The 19,483-nt window shown below is 47.0% G+C and overlaps 1 protein-coding gene and 1 long non-coding RNA gene across 2 annotated transcripts in view; both read left to right on the top strand.

Moving 5' to 3' along the window:
• The window catches only part of LOC309345521, a 330,624-nt gene that overhangs the window by 26,214 nt on the left and 284,927 nt on the right, over window positions 1-19,483 (top strand). Inside the window, exon 2 of the long non-coding RNA XR_014158283.1 lies at window positions 11,751-13,306. This is a non-coding gene — a long non-coding RNA (uncharacterized lncRNA). The remainder of the gene's footprint in view (window positions 1-11,750; window positions 13,307-19,483) is intronic.
• On the top strand, window positions 11,059-19,241 carry PHETA1 (PH domain containing endocytic trafficking adaptor 1). The gene is made up of 3 exons (XM_081868542.1): window positions 11,059-11,205; window positions 13,746-13,867; window positions 17,552-19,241. Exon 3 carries the CDS (start codon window positions 17,564-17,566, stop codon window positions 18,368-18,370), a length of 807 nt encoding a protein of 268 aa, XP_081724668.1. The 5' UTR covers window positions 11,059-11,205; window positions 13,746-13,867; window positions 17,552-17,563; the 3' UTR covers window positions 18,371-19,241.

Genomic DNA, 19,483 nt, shown 5'->3' with positions numbered 1-19,483 from the left:
TTTGCACTGTTCCATTTTATTTTTACTCCATATGACAAGAACTAACAAAGGGGGGTGGCTTAGTCCTGGTCAGCCATAATCCCTTCACTGTCTCAGCACATACACAGGAGCCCTGCCCATGCCAACCCTGATGATCCCAGACAGAAGACAATCAAGATCACAAAGAACTTGCATATGGGAGTGGATTCAGCATGGACTGAAACAAAGGACAATGATCAGATCTTCCCTCTGGGGGCAGGAAACTGCAAACTCCCCTCTGTCACCTGGAAAGTACTCATGGGGAGGGGGAAAGGGGGAAGCAGCCAGGTGACAGGACACTCAGGTTACCACCAACTCCTCCCTCAACCCCTCCTTTCTGTAATGTATGCCTCCCTCAACCCCTCCTTTCTGTAATGTATGCATGATGTTTCTGGGGGTGGGCTAGACCTGGAGGAGGGGAATTTCAAAAGTTTTTATAAGACCTTGCACACTATTCTTCTGGGTCTTTCCTCTCTCCTGCAAGTGAGGGGAGCACCCTGTTGCAACAGTTCAATAAAGGCCAAGCCTACAGGCTGCTGTTTTGCTCCAAGTTATCCTGGTTGGTGTCTTTGTTTTGTCCAAGGGAGCCCTCGGATTTTTCCTGTAACAGCGTAAAGCATTTGCGTACATGTAAATAATAATTTATGCGGGTGGCGCTGTGGGTTACACCACAGAGCCTAGGACTTGCCGATCAGAAGGTTGGCGGTTCGAATCCCCGCGACAGGGTGAGCACCCGTTTTTCAGTCCCTGCTCCTGCCCACTTAGCAGTTCGAAAACACATAAAAGTGCAAGTAGATAAATAGGTACCACTCCGGCGGGAAGGTAAACGGTGTTTCCGTGCACTGCTCTGGTTTGCCAGAAGCGGCCTAGTCATGCTGGCTACATGACCCGGAAGCTCTGCCGGCTCCCTTGGCCAATAAAGCAAGATGAGCACCGCAACCCCAGAGTTGGCCACGACCGGACCCAACGGTCAGGGGTTCCTTTACCTTTAAATAATAATGGCTAAAATAAGAAGTTACGCCAGAAACCCTACCAACCACCAACTACATACAGAGTTTGTAAATAAACAAAGTTCAAGCGCCACCTGGTGGCCGCCACCATGATTGCTCTGAGCCAACGGAAACCATCAGAAAATGTACCACAAATACAGCGGGCCGTAATTTACGTTCACAATTTTATGCAGGTGGGGAATAAATAAGTAAACAGAGAACGGGGCAAACATTAGAATTCAAACACATTTGCAGAAAAACATATGCACTTCGTTTCAATAATGCACAATTATGCATTTTATTGTTGATAGTTTTAGCTTAATCAAATTATAAAATCCAATAAAAATATTTAAAATAAATCGATCAATACACAAAGCAATCCCCAACAGCAGCAGTAGAAATATCGTGCAGAAAAAGTCAGCCCGGATAGCACAGTTGGTTAAGAGTGTGTTAAGAGTTAAGAGACCAAAAGTTCATCGAAGATTGGGGAAAATTTTCAGATTATTTGAAATGTATATGTGATGAGCAAACAACGCTAGTGGGATTTCAAGAAGCTCTGTGAATGATTGAGGAATATTGTGTTGAAGGAAAATAAGAGAGTGAAGGTATGTAAATTGCAATATAAAAATTAGGAAATGTGTAACTGAAAAATTGAATAATGAATGATTGTTAGAGAGGCTGAAGGAAGTTCAAAAGAGAAAATATGTGATAAATTTAGATTGGGTATTCTAAATGTATGTTGGAAAATTAATAAAAATTATTTATACAAATTGGAAAAAAAAGAAAAGAAATATTGTGCAGAAAAAGTCAGCCCAGTTGGTTAAGAGTGTGGTGCTGACAATGGCAAGGTTGCAGGTTTGATCCCCATCTGGGACAGCTGAATATTCCTGCATTGCAGGGGGTTGAATTAAATGATCCTCAGGGTCCCTCCCAACTCTATGATTCTATGAAGTCACAGGAAATGACATCATCACTGTAGTTCATCAACAGCCTGGGAGCAAAAGGTGTGTTTTTCCCGGAACCAAAATGAGGGGACCTTACTTATGTTTAGCATTGATCCAAAAGTTTATGCAACTGCCACCATATCACTCCTAATACCATTACTAGGGGCTGTGCCCCTGCTCATTCTGCCCACCAACCCCACTGCCATCCCCCCCACATTAACCCTCTAGAGCGTCCCCTTCTCACCTCATGCAACTACGAAGCTTGCTTTTCACCTTTCCAACCCCATTCCTTCACAGAAATCCAGGACTGTGATGCAGCACTACCAAACATCCAATGGGGGCTGTGTGACGACAACCTTACATTTTTATGTATATAGGAAGATAGAGATGCAGCCAAGGGCAGTACAAGACATTTTGCTTCCACATACAGAAGCTAAACTGACAGGACTATATAGGAGTATAGTATCTAGATCAAGGGAAGTAATAGTGCCGCTGTATTCTGCTCTGGTCAGACCTCCCCTGGAGTACTGTGTCCAGTTCTGGGCACCACAGTTCAAGAAGGACACTGACAAACTGGAACGTGTCCAGAGGAGGGCAACCAAAATGGTCAAAGGCCTGGAAACGATGCCTTATGAAAAACGGCTAAGGGAGCTGGGCATGTTTAGCCTGCAGAAGAGGAGGTTAAGGGGTGATATTATAGTCATGTTCAAATATAGAAAAGGATGTCACATAGAGGAGGGAGAAAGGTTGTTTTCTGCTGCTCCAGAGAAGCGGACACGGAGCAATGGATCCAAACTACAATAAAGAAGATTCCACCTAAACATTAGGAAGAACTTCCTGACAGTAAGAACTGTTCGACAGTGCAATTTGCTGCCAAGGAGTGTGGTGGAGTCTCCTTCTTTGGAGGTCTTTAAGCAGAGGCTTGACAACCATATGTCAGGAGTGCTCTGATGGTGTTTCCTGCTTGGCAGGGGGTTGGACTCGATGGCCCTTGTGGTCTCTTCCAACTCTATGATTCTATGATTCTATGATTCTAGGACAGCTGAATCTTCAAATCTGATGATGGGATCACATACTGTACCAAATCCAAAAGCAGCAGACTATCTCAGTGGGACTGAAGGAGGCATCTCTGTCTCCAAATAAACTCAGTGTTGCTTCCCACCCATCTGCCATCTGAGGTTGCCATTTTGCCTAATAGTTGGGCTGGGCCTGCATGCAGCTGCAAAGGCTGATCATGTTGGAGCCCACATTTGCTTGCTTTAAAAAACAAAACAAAATAAGAAATAAGACGGCAAATAACAAATAACAAACTAAATATCGATGTATGTAATTTTTATTTCTTAATTATATTTAGTGGTAGTGTCAGGGCTCCCTCTAGGTCCCAGCTCACAGAGGACCAACGCCAGGCTGATATTATGTACAAAAGTCTTTATTGAAGTATAATTTCCATTTTAAAGCCAGAGCATGCAACCCTACGTCTAGACTCTAGATAGGCGAAGTCCCCTCTGAGTCACTGCCCCTTCCGCACCAGTTTAGGATCCTAGCCCGGCTCCACCTCCTGCGCTGTTCCTTCCTCCTCTGGGTCCTTCTGCCCCCTGGGGTTTCCTCCCTCCTGGACTCTTCTGACGCTGACCCCCCTGATTCTTGCCCTTCCTTCCGGCGGGCTTTGGGACCTGGCTCCCTATCCGGGCTACCTGCTGTGCCGCTCACCTGTACATTTGAACTTGGCGCGCGCGCCCAGCCGGTGACTTTCCTCTTGACCGTTTCCCCGCTCTCCGATGGAGGCGTGGCCAATCCTGACTCATCTCCTCCCTCTGGTGGTGGGAAGACTGGTCCTGATGCCTGGGACTCCTCCCCCCCACTACGCTCTGGTGGGGACGCTGGTCCTGATTTCCAACTGCTGCTCAGGGAGTCCCCGCTGGCCCCTTCCTTCTGGGGTTTCCCCCTTGGCACCCCCCTTGCCCTGGCCATCGGCGCTCCTCTCTGTGAATCTTCCGATTCGCTGGAGAGACTCGTGGACTCTCTCTGACCACTGTCACTGCCTACACCCCCCTCGTATTCCTCCTCCTCACTCTCCATTTGCTCCTTCTCCTGTGTCTCTGCTCCTGAACCCCTGACAGGTAGTATGGCTGTATTGTTTTTTGTAACATAAAACCATTCAATAAAAATTATTTTAAAAACAAAACAAAACAAAACCAGTCACCTGCAAAAGCTTTTTCAAAGTTTAAGTCCCCCCCCCCTTTTTTTTACCTCTCTGTTGAAAAAAGGCTCTCAGGCACTCCCTGTTCTCAGGCTAACAATCTAGACATGACACAGGAAGAAAAGGGATTAGGAGGCTGGAGGAAAAATGTAAGCACAAGCACTGTTTTTTAGTTACGGATGTTATGTAATGGCCAGCTGGAATGGAAAGCGTTTGAGCCCAAAGTTGCTGCACTTTCAGCAGCACTGACCGAGATGGCCTGCAGATGCAAATATCTCTCTCTCTCTCTCTCTTTCTCTCTCTCTCTCTCTCTCTCTCTGCTTTCTATAGTTATGAAATGTGTCTGTAGATTTCTGCCGGTTGCATGCAAAGGGGTTCAACAGACTGTGTCCGATTGTGAGTTGCTGGAGGGGCCTGTGGCGTTCATTAGTTGTACCTCCCTTAGTAGTGTCGCAGGAAACGCCCCCCCCCCATCATTCAGTTTGTACAAACTCGACACACACACACTCACACACAACATATGCTACGCTTCTGTTATAAATTCATAGAAAATCAACCACACATCGGATCTGCAGCGTTCCACTTTTACTTTACTCCATGAAGGAAGGACTACAAAATGGGGAAGATTTGATACAGGGCAGCCATAATCTCTTGAGCATGCCAGCACATACACAGGAGCCCTGCCCAGTTGCTATGCCAACCCTGATGGTCCTAGACAGAAGACCATCAAAGTCACAAAGAACTTGCATATAAGTGGATTCAGCACGGACTGGAACAAAGGACAATGATCAGCTCTTCCCTCTGGGGGCAGAAACTGCAAACTCCCCTCTGTCACCTGGAAAGTACTCATGGGGAAGGGGAAAGGGGGAACCAGCCAGGTGACAGGACACTCAGGTTACCACCACACCACCTCCCTCAACCCCTCCTTTTTGTGATGTAGTTGTGATGTAGTTTTAGGGGTGTAGTTTGGGGGATTAATAAAAGTTGGGGTCTTCTTTTGTTCTGGGCTTCCATTTTGTTTCACCTGGTGGCAGGTGGGAGTCCTGTCTCAACAGTTTTCAATAAAGACCAAGTCTACTGGCTGCTGTTTTGCTCTGGTATTCCTGGCTGGTGTCTTTGGTTTTTTGTCCAAGGGAGCCCTCGGATTTCTCCGTTAACAGTAGTCTCTCGGCCTCCACAGATATCTCACCTGACTCGCTGCTAGTGTCAGCCTCGGACACCAGCTCTGTCCTGTCCTCGAGTGAGGCCAGGGCTCCAGGCAGCCAGAATACTTTATGATAAGCTGTATGGGGCTCAAACAAGCCAATTCATTCCCTCCACTCGCATTTTCCCATTTCCTTTTCCAAATGGTATTCAATATCCTGTGATTACTGATTCATTTTCCCCACACTGCCCTTTTCCACCTGGCCCGACAAGCTCCACTTCTCCTTGCCTCCCCAACAACTTTATTTTAAAAAAGCATTTCTCTACAGCCGTAGCACAAACTGTTAGGACTGTGTGCAATGCTGAAAGCACAAAACTAAAACAGTACAGTTAATCATTATACTGGCTGGCAACACCTGCAAAGACTGCTGACATTTTTTTTTTAAAGGTCTCCCACAGCCTGGAACCAGCAACACAATATGCCCAACTTCCAGTTGAGTTCTGTTGGGCTTCTGTGACCTGCCTGGCTGACCCTCCTCTGGATAATCTCAGTGGTCAAGCAGGGATATAAAAGCTCAGGTGGCCCTTAAGGTATCTCAGGCTCAAACTGTTGCATGCTGACCCAAGGACCTTGAGACTGGCTCAGCACTAGGTGGACAGCCAGCGAGCACAGATGCTTCAGCAAGGGAGTCCCATTGGTTACAGTTTCACCAATTAAATGATGTTTTCAAGACAGATGAAAAGAAAGGTTTTAGTTGTGAAATACAGTGGTACCTCAGGTTAAGTACTTAATTCGTTCCGGAAGTCCGTTCTTAACCTGAAACTGTTCTTAACCTGAAGCACCACTTTAGCTAGTGGGGCCTCCTGCTGCCACTGCGCCGCCGGAGCACGATTTCTGTTCTCATCCTGAAGCAAAGTTCTTAACCCGAGGTACTATTTCTGGGTTAGTGGAGTCTGTAACCTGAAGCATATGTAACCTGAAGCGTATGTAACCTGAGGTACCACTGTATCAGTATTTCAAAAAGATCTGTTAGAAAATAATGTTAAATTACTGTCCAGAATGTACAGCATAAAAAAGATGAACAGGTCAAGTCGGTAATGATACACCGGACAAAGGACCTGGGAAATAATATTCAGATAGTAGATTGGGAAAGGCTATGGGAGACAGATTTGAAATTTATGGCATTGAAAGAAAATTATATGGAAATGATGTACCGGTGGTATTTAACCCCTACCAAGTTGGCAAAAATGTATAGGTCAGCTACAAATACATGTTGGAAATGTAAAGAAAAATAAGGCACCTTTTATCATATGTGGTTGACTTGTAAGGTAATAAAAGCTATATGGGAGATGATACAGTACAATGAAATGAAGAAAATGTTTAAAATAACTTTTGTTAAGAAACTAGAAGCTTTGCTATTAGGAATTACAGGTACTGATATCCCAAAGGAACAGAAGAGACTTTGAATGTATGGAACAACAGCCGCCAGGATGTTATTAGCTCAGAGATGGAAAGAAGACAAAGTCCCTACAAGGGAGGAATGGCAAACAAAGCTGATGGACTATGCCGATATGGCAAAACTGACTGGAAAACTCAGAAACCAAGAAGATAAAAACTCTATAAAAGAATGGGGGAAATTTGTAAGTTATTTAGGAAACCACTGTAAGCAGATGGAAACATTAGCAGGATTTTGATCTCACTTGTAGTTCAATAATTACCATGGATAATATGATTTGATATAAAAATTGGTGTATAAAAGAATATGCAGTATTAAATGTTTAAAATGGGACCCCATGGAGGGGATTGGGGGAAGCCTTGAGATTTGGAGGAATCTCTTTACACAAATATACTTTTTGATTCTTTTGGCCCCCAGGGGTGATAGGATGCTAGAAACAGAGGATAAAAAAGGGGGGAGGGGAAACTAAACAACAAAACAGATCCCAAATGAGCCAGCTGGACCATCACAAACAAGATCCATCAATTTTAAAAATGAAAGGTACAGTACATCCTGTCTTAATATTCAACCTCCTACAAGAGACAGTGAGGACTCCGTTTCTGCGGAAGAACAAGCCTTAATAAACTGTTTCTGGTCACTGCAGCCCTCAGCCCAAAATGAAATCTTGGACAGACTAGACATACTCAGAAGTAGACTGGTCAAGAAGAATGAACACAATGAGATATCGGAGGGACTACATTTGTGGCCCATATCCCTTAACTGCTTAGTGGATAAGAGGAAGATGGGAGGCTCATTCAAATGCATAGATCCAGATCTGCAAACGCAGCCCCCATGGATGTATGACAAGGCAGGATCAAAGCAGGAAGACAAACACCTGAGATCATGGCTTAGTTACCTTATTTTTTTTTTTTAATAATATTTATTGACATTTTTTTTAATACAATACACAAAAATAAACAATATAGCATATATCTCAACATAGTTTCACAACTTCTTTGGACTCCCTCACGCCTCCCGCTCCTACCTTCATCACAATAAATTTTTTTCCAGCAATTTATCGCCTTATTTCCATTATTGTTAACTATCTTTCCCATGTTACTTTTCTAATTTCAGATACCCTATGTTCAAATCCTAGAAATTTAAATATGTTCTGATGGTTATCCAAAAGTTTATGCTTTCCTAAATCTGACTTATCTTCATAACTCAATCTAATTTAATGGTGCCAAATTGTTTATGATCTAGCATCCTTCTTAGCATTCAACCAAATTACAATGTTTTTGTAGATAAATCTTAAATTTCTTCCAGTCTTCTTCAACCCTCTCCTCTCCCAGGTCTCAGATTCTGCCACTCATCTCGGCCAATTCCATGTAGTCTATCAGTTGCGTCTGCCATTCTTCCAGTGTGGGTAGATCTTGGGTTTTCCAGTACTTAGCGACGAGTATCCTTGCTGCCATTGTTGCATACAGAAAAAAAGTTCGGTCCTTTTTTACCACCCTCTGACCGACAATACCCAGGAGGAAGGCCTCTGGTTTCTTAGGGAAGGTATACTTAAATACCTTTTTCACATGGCTTAGTTACCTTAAGTTGTCCCCAAACGAATTATACATCTCCAACTCCAAAACCCATCCCCAAGACGCCGAAAATTGAGGAACACTATAACCCCATCAAGCAGATGTCCATGGATAGAGCCAAGGGAGTGTTTTTTAGACACAAAAGGGTTTCTTTGTTTATAACTTTGGATTTGCAAAACCAATAAAATGTTTTTTTTTTAAAGAAAAAAAGCAAGGGAGCCCTATGTCTCTGACCAGATGCCCCCATCAGCAATCGGGCTGATTGCTCTGCAGCTGTTGGAGCTTCCAGACCAGACCCCGAGTGCAGCCCCACACAGAACGCATTGCGGCAGTCCAGCTTCCAGGTTACCAAGGCATGGAATTCAGCAGCCAAGGGGACCCTGATATTGATGCAACCATAGGTGATGTACCAGACAAAGCTAGTAAAATAAAATGTCTTCCTGGCCACCAAGGTCACCTGGGCAAAATGACAAAGACTTCCCACCCCTTTTTTACTATTATTATATTAAGTGTTTTGTGTTTTATGCTGTCAACTGCCCTGTAGTCTCTTGATCAAGGGTGAGATATATATATTTAAATGATGATGATGTATTTGGGAGTACCCCCGTATTTTAGAAGGTGGGGTGTGTGCCCGTATTCTCCAGCCGATTAATGAATTCAGCGTTGCTGCTGTAATGCATTGTATTTTAATTGGGAAGGGGGGCACCCCCCCGAAGGTGGCATTTAAGCCCGCATTGTCTCGAGAGACAATGGAGTGTACCTCCAGGGGTGAAGTTTAACCGCTGCCTTGTTGTTGTTTAGTTGTGTCCGACTCTTCGTGACCCCCTGGACCAGAGCACGCCAGACACTTCTGTCTTCCACTGCCTCCTGCAGTTTGGTCAAACTCATGCTGGTAGCTTTGAGAACACTGTCCAACCATCTCATCCTCTGTCGTCCCCTTCTCCTTGTGCCCTCCATCTTTCCCAGCATCAGGGTCCTTTCCAAGGAGTCTTCTCTTCTCGTGAGGTGGCCAAAGTACTGGAGCCTCAGCTTCAGGATCTGTCCTTACAGTGAGCACTCAGGGCTGATTTCCTTAAGAATGGATAGGCTTGATCTTCTTGCAGTCCACGGGACTCTCAAGAGTCTCCTCCAGCACCAGAATTCAAAAGCATCCATTCTTCGGCGATCAGCCTTCTTTATGGTCCAGCTCTCACTTCCATACATCACTACTGGGAAAACCAGGGCTTTAACCAGTACCAAAGTGACCCCCCTCCCACAACCCAGGACACAAACCTGGGCTGTGTGTCTGGAGGTCCTGAGCTGTCCAGACCACAAGCCTCGCTGATGTGGTCCAAAGGAATGCAGAGCGATATATTTGGCACCAGCTCGGCTGCAGAAAGCATATGCAAAGTGGCTTAGGGACTCTATTCTGGTTTTCTGTAGGGTTTACTCCTTATCCTTGTCTTCTCCCAGAGATGTCCTACAAGGCAGTGGATACATGTGCCTTGTTTACATCTGTGCCATGGTGGCTGTCGCTGATCTAAAACAGGGGTCAGAAGACCTTTTCAGCAGGGGGCCGGTCCACTGTCCCTCAGACCTTGTGGGGGGCCGGACTATATTTTTCTGGGGGGAAATGAATGAATTCCTATGCCCCACAAATAACCCAGAGATGCATTTGAAATAAAAGGACACATTCTACTCATGTAAAAGTGACCATCGCATCCTGGTCACTGTCTCTTCGAGCTCCTGCCGTCGGGACGGAGATACAGGACGATGAAGACAAGAACGAGCCGTCTCAAGAACAGCTTCTTCTCCAGAGCGATCTCGGCCCTGAATGGGAAACCTGGACTTTGAAAGTCATCTAATCTTCCTTGCTGTATTATACTGTATTGTTTTAATTAGTGTTTTTATAGTTCTTCTGATTTTGTGTGGAGTGCCCTACCTGGGTGGATGGAGCAGCCTAGTAATTTCGTTGTCCCCGAGAGGGGGCAATGACAATAAAGATATTATTATTATTATTATTATTATTATTATTATTATTATTATTAAAAACTGATTCCCAGACGCCAGATTTAGAAGGAGATTGGGCCGGATCCAGCCCCTGGGCCTTAGTTTGCTTAGCCATGGTTTACTCCTTAGCCTTTTCTTCCCCCACAGATGTCCTACAAGGCAGTGGATACCCCTGATCTAAAATGGATGTCCCTGATCTAAAACAGGAGTCAGCAAACTTTTTCAGCATGCGGCTGGTCCACTGTCCCTCAGACCTTGTGGGGGGCTGGACTATATTTTTCGGGGGGGGGGGGAATGAATGAATTCTTATGCCCCACAAATAACCCAGAGATGCATTTTCAATAAAAGCACACATTCTACTCATGTAAAAACACCAGGCAGGCCCCACAAATAACCCAGAGGTGCATTTGAAATAAAAGGACACATTCTACTCATGTAAAAACAAGGTTAATTCCCGGACCGTCCACGGGCCAGATCCGGCCCCCGGGCCTTCTTTTGCCTACCCGTGATCTAAAACATAGGCATGGCATTTGAAAGAGAGAGAGCAGCAAGCGGCGCCCCCCACCCGCCACCTCCACTGCGCGCCCCTCCCCAATGCTGAGCGCAGCTGCCCAAGCGCCCCCGGCGGCAAGCGGAAGGCGAGGGGCGGCCGGAGCGCGGCAGCGGCGGCGGCGGCGAGGCTCTTTGCCAGCCCGGAGAAGGCGGAGGCGGAGGCGGAGCCGCAGGCGCGCAGCGCCCAGCCCCGCCGGACAAAAGGAGCTGCCCGGCTGGCGAGCGGAGAGCCTGCGCCCGGCAAGGAGAGGGGCCCGGCGAGAAGCCACCGGGGCGCGCGCTCTGCACATGGCCAAGGGACGCGCGCCGCTCCTTCTCCGCCTCCCCGGGAGGGCGAGCGAGGTGCGGGGGCCAAGCTTCGCGACGGGGGCGCGGGGGGGTCCCCTTGGCTCCCCTTCCCTCCCGCGACACGCCCCCTGGAGAGGGGAAGGGGGCACGTGGGCATGGGGAGGGTCTGGGTGCCTGGCGTGTTACACGTATATGCGATTGCCAGCTGTTTGAAGCTGTTTTGAATACTGTGATTTAGAGCTGCAGCCGGCCCTGTGGCTTTAGGGTGAAGGGTGGACAATAGAAGTATTATTATTATTATTATTATTATTACAGTGGTACCTCGGGTTACATACGCTTCAGGTTACATACGTTTCAGGTTACAGACTCCGCTAACCCAGAAATAGTGCTTCAGGTTAAGAACTTTGCTTCAGTATAAGAACAGAAATTGGGATCTGGCGGCACAGCAGTAGCAGGAGGCCCCATTAGCTAAAGTGGTGCTTCAGGTTAAGAACAGATTCAGGTTAAGTACGGACCTCCAGAACGAATTAAGTACTTAACCCGAGGTATCACTGTATTATTATTATTAGGTAAAGGGTAAAGGGACCCCTGGCCATTAGGTCCAGTCGTGGCCAATTCTGGGGTTGCAGCGCTCATCTCGCTTTATTGGCCGAGGGAGCCGGCGTTTGTCCGCAGACAGCTTCTGGGTCATGTGGCCAGCATGACTAAGCCGCTTCTGGCGGACCAGAGCAGCACACGGAAACGCTGTTTACCTTCCCGCCGGAGCGGTACCTATTTATCTACTTGCACTTTGATGTGCTTTTGAACTGCCAGGTTGGCAGGAGCAGAGACCGAGCAACGGGAGCTCACCCCGTCGCGGGGATTCGAACCGCCGACCTTCTGATCGGCAAGTCCTAGGCTCTGTGGTTTAACCCACAGCGCCACCCGCGTCCCTATTATTATTATTATTAGTGTTGATATTAATATATAATGTTTGTACATTTTTAGTAGATACACAGATCAGGCCAGTGTGGCGCAGGAGTCTTAACCACCAACCTCAAAGGAAAGAAGGTGATCATGGAATATTATCATTCCAGAAATAGAGGTCAGAGAGCAGAGGAAATGTATTTGGAGGAAAAATTCGTGGACAAGAGGGCAATCTGGCTCTGTGGTCCGAGGGAGAAATGATTCTGAATGTCAGTGGCTGGAAACCACAGGAGGGGAGAGTTGTGCTTGGATTCAGCTCGCTGGCTTCCCACAGGCACCTGGTTGGTGGCTTTGAGATGCTAGACTTGATAGGCTATGGGCCTGATTCATGCAGGGCTTTTCCTTGCGTTCTCAAAGGACGGGAGTCTCCCAGTCCTAACTGGACTGGCAACTGGGTCTCGCTTCAACACTGCTGGGGAGACCAGCAGGCTAGCTTGGAGGTCACGGGGTTAGGCGGTCGGATCCTGGTGGTACTTGACAGTTTAGCTTCATCTCTGCATGGAGAGATTTTGGTCTCACCTGCGAGTACAACGGGGGGGTGGGTTGGTTAAGGGGTGCTAAGGAGTAACAAGTCCATATTAAGTACCCATGCGGGGAAAGGTTAATTAGGAGGGTCACCTGGTGAAAAGAAAACTAAGCTGATTAATTGCACAAGTTTTCACAGATGGAAAACTAAGTTTGCATGTGAGTAAAATGACAGTGTTGAAGGGGTGAGATGATGGGGCAGGGCAACCGTTGCAGCAGGTGGCATCTTGAGGGACCTCTTTCTTCCTGGGTGAGAGTGCCTCTTCTCATAATAAATTTATTATGGAATTTTAATTTTTTTAAAAGAGAGAATGCCTCTTCTCAAAGGACCACCAGTGCCATCTTAGATAAGAGGACTTCCCTTCCACAGTGGGAGAAGATTCCTCTCCTGAAGTTGGGTCTGCTGCTGCTGTGTGACAGACACCATCATGCAGCCCAGCAAGTACCGTATTTTTTGCTCTATAAGACTCACTTTTTCCCTCCTAAAAAGTAAGGGGAAATGTGTCTGCGTCTTATGGAGCGAATGAAGGCTGCGCAGCTATCCCAGAAGCCGGAACAGCAAGAGGGATTGCTGCTTTCACTGCGCAGCGATCCCTCTTGCTGTTCTGGCTTCTGAGATTCAGAATATTTCTTTTCTTGTTTTCCTCCTCCAAAAACTAGGTGCGTCTTGTGGTCTGGTGCGTCTTATAGAGCGAAAAATACGGTACACAGGAAGTTGCCTTTGGAAGACTCAGATTGTTAATCCATATAGTTCAGAGTAGTCCACACTGGTGGGCAGGATATCTTACCAGGAGATGCCATTGGGAGTTGAATCTGGGACTCTGGAATCTGGTGTGCAAGTCGGAGACAGATATCTCTTCCAAGGTGATTCCTCCTAAGAAAGACAACCGCTGTCCTAAGATTGCTTAACGTTTGGTAGACATACCCAAATATGCACAGCTTTGGCGATGGATTCATGCCTGGTGCCCATTGCTTAACCATTTGACACACCGATGACTGCATATCCTCATGCCTGGTGCTTTTACATCCTGGGTTGTCTGGATGGAGATGAAACATTGCCTTTCCATTGTGAAAACTGAAATTTTCTCTTATTGCCTTCTCAGAGCCAAGTTTAAAGTGAGGCGCCTGTGACCAGCAAGAAAATCCAGATTCCCCCCCTCCCCCCGTTTCAAAGAAGTTCTTTCCCATTTTGCAGCTTCCCAGCCTTGATGACAGATATTTACATGTAAGTAAACCCCTCTCAGTTCAACGGGACTTTCTCTTACAAAGAGGGAATGTTATTACCTGGGGCTTTTGTTAAGTACTTGGATAAAATAAGTAAATACCTTCTTTTTACATCTAAAATAACATCTGCCCCAGGTAAATCAGCAATTCTTTTTTCTGTCAAAGGTAGTGACTATGGAAGGAGATGGACTTAACTATGGGAGAAAGAAGAAAAGGGAGGAATCGAGTCAATATCTTACGACGGTGGGGGAGGGTGTATATACTTTTATAAAAGGGATAAATTGATAAAATAGCTTCTTAATGATGTCATAATTCAGTTGGCTAATATTACCATAGGAATCAATAAAACTGCAATTGCACTTTCTTGGGAGTAGGCCCTGTTGAACTTGGTAGGGACTAGTTACAGATAGGTAGCCGTGTTGGTCTGCCATAGTCAAAACAAAAAATTCCTTCCAGTAGCACCTTAAAGACCAACTAAGTTAGTTCTAGGTATGAGCTTTCATGTGCATGCACACTTCTTTCATGCATCAATTCTTTGGCGATCAGCCTTCTTTATGGTCCAGCTCTCACTTCCATACATCACTACTACTACTACTAATAATAATTTATTTATTATTTATACTCCGCCCACCTGGCAGAGTTTCCCCAGCCACTCTGGGTGGCTTCCAATCGAGTGTTAAAAACAATACAGCATTAAATATTAAAAACTTCCCAAAACCTGGCTGCCTTCAGATGTCTTTTAAAGAGAAGATAGCTGCTTATTTCCTTCACATTTGAAGGGAGGGTGTTCCACAGGGTGGGCGCCACTACCGAGAAGGCCCTCTGTCTGGTTCCCTGTAACTGGCGGTGAGGGAACCGCCAGAAGGCCCTCGGCGCTGGATCTCAGCGTCCGGGCAGAATGATGGGGGTGGAGACACTCCTTCAGGTATACTGGACCGAGGCCGTTTAGGGCTTTAAAAGTCAGCACCAACACTTTGAATTGTGCTCGGAAACGTACTGGGAGCCAATGCAGATCTCTCAGGACTGGTGTTATGTGGTCCCGGTGGTCACTCCCAGTCACCAGTCTAGCTGCCGCATTCTGGATTAATTGCAGTTTCCGGGTCACCTTCAAAGGTAGCCCCACGTAGAGCGCATTGCAGTAGTCCAAGCGGCAGATAACATTGGAACCCTCCCAACTCCTCCTTAAAAGCAAATGACCTCAGAAGATGCAGTGGCAAGATGGGGAAGGAGATGGCTGGAAGGGAGCACATCCTCTCAGGAGAGTTACTCAGCACCAGGAGGGCAGGATGAGTTGTTTGACCCGATTAGCAACTTTCTCAGTAGTCAAAACCTTTTCCTCCTTCTTTCTTTCCTTCTGTTTTTTTTTAAAAATGTGTTAGCAAAAACTGCTAAGATTAGAATAGAGGAAGTGAATTGGCATTGAAGAGCTTCCTTCTTGTTTGTTTTTACGATCCTGGAAACAGCTGCCAGTCACATCCACATTCCCCCCCCTCCTCCCCGGGTCACCAAGTTGCCATATGCACAATTGCCCAGCAGACAATGTGGAGATGCTGGTGCTTGTTTAGAGAAAGCGTGCAGATTTTGGAGGCGTCACACCCTGGCCTTGTGAGGGGCTGGGTGCTGCAGGGAAAGTGCTCATCACTGTTCTACACACCTAACCTCAAAATCTTCACCTGCATTTTTTCAGCTAATGTGATCTGAAAGCAAACACATTTAAGTTGCTGTTCACTGCCAGGATTTGTGTGTGTGAGCACCAAATTAAAAAGTTGTTCTGCTCCATTATTTAAAAAAAGATTTAATTTATGCATCTCCTGTTTAACTTAGGGACACGGGTGGCGCTGTGGGTTAAACCACTGAGCCTAGGGCTTGCTGATCAGAAGGTCGGTGGTTCGAATCCCCGCGACGGGGTGAGCTCCCGTTGCTCGGTCCCTGCTCCTGCCCACCTAGCAGTTCGAAAGCACGTCAAAGTGCAAGTAGATAAATAGGTACCGCTCTGGCAGGAAGGTAAATGGCATTTCCATGCGCTGCTCTGGTTCACCAGAAGTGGCTTAGTCCTGCTGGCCACATGACCCGGAAGCTGTATGCCGGCTCCCTCGGCCAATAAAGGAAGATGAGCGCCGCAACCCCAGAGTCATCTGTGACTGGACCTAATGGTTAGGGGTCCCTTTACCTTTTACCTGTTTAAGTTGCTGACAAAGGAGCTAATATCTTGCAATTAAGAACAGGTGTAATAAGAAGCCAAGAGGGGGAAAATAATAATTAAAGAGTGGGGAACTTTTGTTGAATATCTGAAAAATTATGGTATGCAAGTAAGTGCATTAGTAGGGTTAACTTAAGCAGTTAAAATTATTTTCAAGGTAAATTGCAGGATAAAAATGGAGTAAAGTGGAAAATGCAGTGTTAAAAATTTAAATAGGACAAGAAACCACAAAGGGGCGGGGGGAGTCTAATATGTATTTGTATTTGAAGTATGTGATTGTAAGGTGAACTTTTGAAAACTGCGAACGTTTGAAAACTGAACATAAAATTAAAAACAATAATAAATTCTTGCAATTAAGAAACTCTGCTACACGTGAGCAGTGAGATAACTCAGTCTAATCCCTTGCAAAGCTCCCCTGCAAGACCTTAGACCTCAGCTGTGTGAGCAGCCCAGGGTTAGGAAAGCCAGCTAAACGACCAGCTGCAACTCTTGGCAGTAAGTTGAGATGTGAGGATGGCCTGACATACTGATTTCCTTTCAACTTGTGTGCTCACCTTAACTCCAGAGGTTATTACCTTATTTGGCGATAAATCGTTTAGGAAGAATCCTGGCGGGGAAGCTGAGCTGGGGGACAACGATTGTGAGATTCAACCTGAAATTTGGGCACCGGCAGGGCAGAAGTGTTGGAGGGGATGAATGAACACCAGAAGAGCCCAGTGTCTGGATCAGGCCAAAGGAGACCTAACTAGCCCAGCATCCTGTTCCCACAGTGGGCAACTGGGTGCCCCAGTAGGAATCCCGCAAGCGAGGACCCGAGATCAATAGCCTTCTCCCGACTTGTGATGCTCGCAGTTAGTTCCCCAGTGCTGGAATAGCGCATAGTCATTACAACCAGTAGTGTTAAGTAAAGAGGAGGATTGTTTTGAGAAGATACTGAATTATTTGAGTAGGTTTGAACAATTTGGGGCAATTAAAATCTTAAAAGTTAAATAAACCTTGTGGAAGGAGGAGTGTTAAGGTATATAGAAGTGTACATATGGTTAAACTGAATATGTTATTGAATATTATTGAATATGTATATTATTGAATATTGTATACCCAATATATCACGACACCTGGGGGGTTTCACTGTTTGTGTTTTGGTGGTTGGTAAAAAATAAAATAGAAAAAAAAAGTTCCACGAATTTGCCAGCACGCCTTTCAAAGCCACCCCAGTCGTGACCATTGCTATATACTGTGGGAGCAAAATTTCATAGTTCCAACTAAGCGCTGTGTGAAAAAGTCCTTCCTCTTGCCTCTCCTGAATCTCTTCAGCTACATGGGGCGGAGGCTGCGGCCATTTTGTTCTTCCAGAAGAGGGCTCAAAATAGCCGACATCTCCTGGGTTCCAGGCCTGATAGATCTCCTGGTTTCCTGCCAGGGGTTGGTTATGGCCTTGGGGAGCCTCAGCTTTTCTTTCCCTCTTCTTTCCCTCCTCGTTTCCAGGCCCGAGCGAACATGAAGCTGAACGAGCGGAGCTTGGCCTTCTACGCCACCTGCGACGCCCCGGCGGACAACACCGGCTTCCTCTACAAGAAGGGCGAGAGGAACACGGCCTACCACCGCCGCTGGTTTGTGCTGAGGGGAAACATGCTCTTCTACTTTGAGGACCGGGAGAGCCGGGAGCCGGTGGGGGTCGTCATCCTGGAGGGCTGCACCGTGGAGCTGTGCGAGTCCACGGAAGAGTTTGCCTTCGCCATCCGCTTCGACTGCGCCAAGTCCCGCACCTATGTCCTGGCGGCGGAGAGCCAGGCCGCCATGGAGAGCTGGGTCAAGGCCCTCTCTCGTGCCAGCTTTGGCTACCTGCGACTGCTGGTGAGGGAGCTGGAGAAACAGCTGGAGGAAATGCAGAAGGCCTCATCTGGCTGCCACCGGGTCCAGCGGAGGGCGCCGCTTTACCGGAAGAACAAAATGGCGCTGAATTCACAGGACTTGCTCCCGGAGAAGCCGTCCGTCCCGATTTGCATTCCGGTGAAAGAAAATGGCTGCGCCCTCTGGTACAACTCCGAAGGCCCAACCAGCCTGCCGACGGGGTACCCCCAAGCCAACTCCTGGAGCTCCAGGACCTGTGGGGAGGACAGCTTTGATGGGGGTCTGAAGCCCCCACCGCTGCCTCCTCGAAGGAGGGCTCTCTCGGGCAATTCCTGTAGTTCAGAGGGCCCTGGCAGCCCAAGCTGCTTTTCCAGACTCCATGACTCGTACGGAAGGGAAGTCATGGAGCTGAGAAGGGCATGGCTGGAGGGACAAAAGGATGGAGGGCTGTGAGGGGCTCCTTGGCAGCGGAGGCACCTTGGGAGAGGCCAAAAAATGGAGACCTTGGCTGCTGCAGATAACACTCCGCTCCTGGAAACTCTGCTCTCTGCCTGCCGTTGCGCCAGCTCAAATCTTCCCATTGCCTTTAAAACCTGGGCCCGTTGCTTTTCCGCTCCTGTTCCCCCTCTCCGTGCAGTTCCTGGAAAAGACTTGCCACCCTTTTGCACCTAGAAAGCCTCAGCTTGTTAATGATGAAAAGGGATCTCACTTTAATACTGGCTGTCACCACCACCCAGGCCAGACTCGAACCACTGTCAGAAGTGTTGACATTTCTTACCGTGGTCCTCCTCTCCTTCCTGGCAGGGGCTTCTGCCGTAGAGACGGATGTCTGCTGTTACCAAACACTGGGTTGGGCACAGTTTGGGGCGGTGGGAGAGCATTCTGACCAGGTTAAGCCGTGGGATCAGATGGTTTGGGCCAGCTCTCCACCAAAGGGAAGGCAGACATCTACACGGACCATCCCGGTTCTGACATCATGGCGGGGCTTTGTTTGGAAAAGGTCGCCATTTTTTTACTTGCTGCCTCCTGGGATTCTTCCATCTTGCATCAAGCACTGTCAGGTGTTGGGGGTTCCTGGTTTGTCGTTGGTTAAAGTAGAGGCACCTGAGCATACAGGTGTGAGAGAGGCCTTTGGGGACCCTTCACTCTGCATGCTCCTCTTAACTCAGTTTCACCTTTGAATGGCACTGGTTTAGGTGGGGTTAAGACTACGGTTACACTACAATTGTAAATGGGTTTAATACTCAACCTCCCCCCCCTCCCAAATATGACCTTGGGGGAATGTCCACTAAGAGTCTGAAATAAAGGGCAGCTGTCAATTTTTTTTCCTGGTGCTCTGACAATCGAAACCCAAGATGCATGGTTAATGATTTAGACACGGCTGGAATATGCAAGGAGCAGGCTGTGCTTATTTGCGGAAGAAAAAAGTCTGTGTCCTGCCATAGAAAAATACTGGGCTGCATCCATTGCTAGTCCTGCTCAGGGGAGACATTTTGGAATGGATGGACACGACTTAACTTGGGGCCATTAATTTCAAGGGGTCTACTCTGAGTAGCACTTAGGCTG

The sequence above is a fragment of the Podarcis erhardii genome (genome assembly GCF_964252035.2).
Source record: "Podarcis erhardii genome assembly, chromosome: 7".
In the NCBI taxonomy this organism is placed as follows: Eukaryota; Metazoa; Chordata; class Lepidosauria; order Squamata; family Lacertidae; genus Podarcis; species Podarcis erhardii.
The sequence above is the reverse complement of the archived record's forward strand: the minus strand, read 5'-3'. Positions and strand labels throughout refer to the sequence as shown.

What these genes read in the sequence shown, in the direction of transcription:
- PHETA1 (XM_081868542.1), top strand. Translation starts at nt 17,564, where the DNA reads ATGAAGCTGAACGAGCGGAGCTTGGCCTTCTACGCCACCTGCGACGCC.